This window comes from Frankliniella occidentalis, unplaced genomic scaffold (genome assembly GCF_000697945.3).
Source record: "Frankliniella occidentalis isolate FOCC.00 unplaced genomic scaffold, Focc_3.1 Scaffold13, whole genome shotgun sequence".
Taxonomy (NCBI): Eukaryota; Metazoa; Arthropoda; class Insecta; order Thysanoptera; family Thripidae; genus Frankliniella; species Frankliniella occidentalis.
The window spans coordinates 2,967,235-2,972,310 of NW_026267143.1; the positions used below are offsets into that span (position 1 = coordinate 2,967,235).

The 5,076-nt window shown below is 49.1% G+C and overlaps 1 protein-coding gene across 1 annotated transcript in view; it reads left to right on the top strand.

The window, feature by feature from the left end:
- LOC127748775 (transcriptional regulatory protein AlgP-like) overlaps positions 1 to 899 on the top strand; it is a 20,920-nt gene extending 20,021 nt beyond the window's left edge. Inside the window, exon 2 of the mRNA XM_052263611.1 lies at positions 163 to 899. Within this exon, the coding sequence (XP_052119571.1) occupies positions 163 to 899 (737 nt within the window). The remainder of the gene's footprint in view (positions 1 to 162) is intronic.
- The last annotated feature ends 4,177 nt before the right edge of the window (positions 900 to 5,076 follow it).

Consider the following 5,076-nt stretch of genomic DNA (forward strand, 5'->3'; position numbering starts at 1 on the left):
GAGGAGGTCCGCCCAGCCGACTCTGTGCCCACAAAGGCAAAGCCGCTGAAACGTCTCATCGTACACGTTGACCGGCTGGCTGCCATTGGGTCGAACATGGTGGACCAAAATGGTCAGTGGCTGTCCTTTTTACCGTGACCCCTGACCTCTCCCTGTTCCCAGTGGCACGAGTCCAGGAAGGGTCGAGAGATTCTTCGCTCTCCCCTACCCGGCCGTCGCGCGACAGGCGTGACTCCCTCGCGTCCGATCTGGACGCGCTGGATATCGCGGCAGATGAGGTTATGGAGGGCATCTCCCCCAATGTCCACATCCTGCTGTCTGACACGCCCCGTGACCAGGTGCCCCCTCAGCCGCCCGCACCCGCGGCCGCTGCCGCACCTGCTGTGGCCGTAGCTGGGCCGTCCTCTGCCAAGCGGCAGATGCAGGTGCCACCTGCTGCAGGGCCCAAGCGCCGGCGCAAGCAGCGCAAGCCGCTTGCAGCCCCCCAAGGCAAGCCGCCGACAGCCCCCAAGGGCAAGAGGCCGCAGCCGCAGCAGCAGCAGCCTCCCCAGAGGAAGCCGCCTCAGCAGCCTCGTGGGAAGCCGCAAGGCAAGCAGCCTAAGCAGCAGCCCACCTACGAGCAGCTGAAAGTGCAGCTGACCAGCGCGCTGGCCTCTGCGCGCCACGCGTCCGAGAGGGCTACGCGTCTCGAGACGGAGGTCCGAGACTTGCGCCAGAGGCTGGCCGCGGCTCCATCGGCGTCCCAGGCCTGGGTTCCCCAGTTGGTCCCGGGATACGTGCCCCAGATGCCCCAGATGCCCATGCCGATGCAGCCAATGCAGCCAATGCAGATGCCCTGCATGCAACTGCCCATGACGGGCTACCCGCCTCTCCCCACACCCCAGTGGCGGTTTGGCTGAACAAATAAAGTCTGTCTCCCCAGTCACTTGTTTTGTCCTTGCATCCCTCCTTTTCCGAGTCGCACGGGAGAGAGAGAGAGAGAGCGTGCAAGTTCAAAACAAGTCAGCTGACTCATCAGCTGATCGCGGCCCCGCCCCGACTGGATGGTTGGCAAACCTGGAGAACTTCAACCGTTCCTGAGAGCAGACGACGCCCCGACGCCCCCTTCCCTGCCTGCAGCATCCTGGTCCTGACCCAGCATCCTGACCCTCAAATAATTTAGGCAAGTGTCGTTTTCGTTTGAAACGTCTTTTACAAGTTAATAGTACTTTTACAGTCTAGTTTCAGTAGCCCCCAGTCCCACTGATTCGCCCAGTGTCAGACGTGGACTCGTGCAGTTTTCTACTTGTGGTAAACTGCTCGCCGGACCACCCTAACCTCTCTTTTGCAGCATCCCTTCTTGTGTTGCACTTTCCTGTCCGAGTATGATTACTGTTCCAGTCCCCGCTCCCGTCCCGGTCCTGTCCTGTCCTGGTCAAGTCCCGTTCCTGTCCTGGTCCAGTCCCGTTCCTGTCCTGCTCTCCGCCCTGCCATGGGCCTAGCCAGCTCCACCAACATCGGAGGCGTGTAGCACTTCAAGAGGGAGGTCCCGGCCCTGAAGAAGGAGGTGTCCGTCTCCTGTGTGCTGTCGCCCTGGTGGTGGCACTTCTACAAGGGAAGTCCGGCCCTGAAGAAGGAGGTGTCCGTTTCCCCAGTGTCGCCCCAGTGGAGCCATCTCAAGCGGCATGAGCTGATGATCACTGTTCAGGGTTTTATCCCATTAAAGAAGGTTTTCCCTGATCCTTTGCCAAATGGGGTGAATCATCACTGAGATCCAAGTTCCCAAATTTAGACATTAAATTTCTAAACTGCGAATGCCTTGTCTTAGTTTTTGGGTGGTTTGTGACCTCTTCAAGGAGAAGGAGGTGTAGTTGTAGTATTATAGGCACTAAACCAGTAGTTCAAGTACTGCTGTCATTCTCATGACTGGCCGCCTCGAGTCAGCCTAGCCTCGCACAAGTCCTTCGCAGTGTTGTCCTTAGTAACGCCTAACAGTCAAGCCACGCGCTGGCTCAGTCTTGTCCCGACCTCGAGCCTGACTACACCTGTACCGAGTTCCTCAATAAATCCCTTGGTTCTCAGCATTACATCGTTTACTTCTTTCAGTCCAGAACCTTACAATATGACGCAGTCTTGAGTTTTTTGTTGTTGTTTGGGGTAGCAGACGACCTTTCCGCCTGCTCGACAAAACAAACTTTTGTTCTCCTATTTACACTGCGACCAATACGCAAATTATTTCATCTGGACAGGGCAGATGTTGTAAGCCAGGAACAAAAAAATATCCTACAAAACGCCATTCGTTTAGGCCTTGGTTGTCTGCTCTCTACCAGTCGACGTCTAAGTCGGAATGAAGTAGAATTTTGATAGTTTGACGCGGGACGCGGTCGCGTTGGTACTAGTGCTCCTGTCACAGCAGTCCTCCTACTCCGTCTCTCCGCTCCGGCTGTCAAGTCAAGCAGACGACACCGGCAGTTCAGGCAGCAATGGGGAGCTCATCCGTCAAAAAAGTGATGGATTTCGGACAGATGTGAGTAATTTCATCAGAATCCCGCCATTTTTTACGAGGATTGAGTTTGAGCTGGGTGGGGCGGCATTTTCAGGCGTCCCCTCCATTCAATCAGTAATCACAGATCGCTTATAACCTATGTTATTGACATGGCTGGTGCAGTTTATCTTTGCCTCTGAAACATTTGCAGGCGCTCTGCTGGGGCTGGGGCCGCGAGGTATGAAGCTAGATATAACTGCTGCATATTAAAGTGTACCAGCACCTCTCACAACACATTAATGTTTTCATTTCTAGCAGGTGGTCGCTGTTGTGCTATCTAACTCTGCTGTGCTAGGCGACTGTGCTGAAGAAACACCTGCCATACATTTTTTCAACGGACTAAATGATCGTTTCATTCAGTATCAACAATGTACAATGTAGCCTTAGTGGTTAACCTAAGTTCAATACTCATTCGCTAATCGCTCAGTCAAAAATGTATAGCAGTAACCTTTAAACGTGAATGGAAAGAGGATTATATATAATCCTCTTTCCATTCACGTTTAGACATGGTTATTCAATTAATTCAACGGGTACGATAAGTGCAGTAGTGATTATATGGTGGCATTTGCAGTAGCAATAATGGAGAAGCAGTTACATTCAATGCATAATTAGCATGATTAATAGACTGCTTATTACATAATTACAATAATCTTTAACTTCTTGTTGGTGTTCTAATCTTTGTACCTGAGTTTAAATTGACATGACATTATAAAAGAAGAGCCTTAATACTGATTGTGAACAAACATAGCTCTTAACTTGAATTAGAAATAAGTTAGGTGCCAATAACCCGCCAGGGGCATGTATACCACACTTGGTATGCTGCAAAAAATAAGAAAGGTTGCAATAAATCAAGCATTTTATGTAAGATGTGTTGGAAATAGAGGCGTACCTACCGCACGAACATATCAGCCCAAACCACTTGATGTCTATCCAATTGTCGAGTATAAAGCTAGGTGCGTACACACAAACTGGCATAAAAGTTATGCTGCCTAGGAGCTGGATGAATGCTATGATGATCAACCACTAACTGTAGAGAGAAAACCATATGTTAATGACATGTAAAATAACGATTCTGTGCAATGTTTTTAATAAAGTGATTGTAATGCCTGTGACAATCAGATCACCTAATTAAGAGTAGAGTATCTGTTTCTTGTGGAGTGACAGCCTAAATCTACTCAATCCACGACCCAAATCTTCTCTCCTCTCACGACGGATAGGAGTAAAAAAAATTACTTGGGGCAAGAGGAAGAATACAGTTGGATAGTTTTGAGCATTAATCATAAAGGCAACTGTTGTTCCTTACTGTTAATGCCTAAAGTGGGTCTACAAAGATACAATAATAGAAGCCTTTGTTTAAACTGAATGCATGTCGACGTGTCCCTGGAGCAAAGGCGGATCTGCGCGCGACCGATGAACAAGGGCGCATCTGTTTCGGTGCCGCCGAAGAAGGACGCATCTGTTTTCCGTGAGATTCGCGTAGGTGAACTTTGGACGCTCCTCACACCTCAGAGGTTTGTCCTATATATTTAGACGTTAGCTCATATTAATCCTTGATTCTTCATTAGTATGTACCGTAAGTTTTGCTGCTGTATTACTTCTCTACGTTAAACGGGAAACATTTAAAAATCCCCCTAGCGAGTCTCGCCAAAAGCAGATGCGCCCTTCTTCGGCGGCACCGAAACAGATGCGCCCTTGTTCATCGGTCGCGCCCCGCAGATCCGCCTTTGCTCGAGGGACACGTCGATGTGTGCTATTGTGGTTAACAGCACACAGTGCCTCGTGCTTGAGGAATATAACAGAAACTTAACCTCAGAAAAGAATCTCTTCCTGCAAAAAAGGGTGTCACTTTCGACAGCATTAGGGGCCAAATCACCTTAATGTACTACCTTGTGGACGGATCGAGCAAACAAAGGTGCAAGCTTTTGGCGAGTGTCACCCGGGCAGCAGATGGCCGGAATGTCTGAATATCGCGCAAAGAGTGTCCGTGTGGATTCTCTGTGTCGTGATGATTCTTGGTTTCAGCTAGGTTCACTTACTATTCCGACGGTGATGGATTCATGATCGATGAGGAGACTGGAGCTAGTTGTAAAACTATTAACTTCAATAATAAGCCCGGGCAAGTAGAGTAGCTCAGTAGCTCTTCGATCGCACGGCCAGAACTCTCCCACAAGATCTGACTACCAGCTTTTCTTCCATTAAAAAATTCAAAAGATGTGTTCACAAACAATACTAAAAAGTGCTTTAATTGAAATGTAACTACTATTGTAGCTATTTTATTACTTTCTACTCACTTCTGCTGTTTGCTTATCCTTGCCTAATACTCCTATGTATTTTATAGGAACATTGTACGCCAGAGAAATAATCTCCTCAGGATCATCATAAAACATATCTTGAAGTTGAATGTCTGAACTGCAGAGACAGATGGTTTCAGTCTGCTCACTTCATAACCAAGTACGTCTCTTCCAAAAATATCTGCCACAGGATTGCCACGACGGGGGGATAGAAGAGTGGAGCTTATCCAGTGGTGTCAAGTCATAGGCACTAGCATCCTT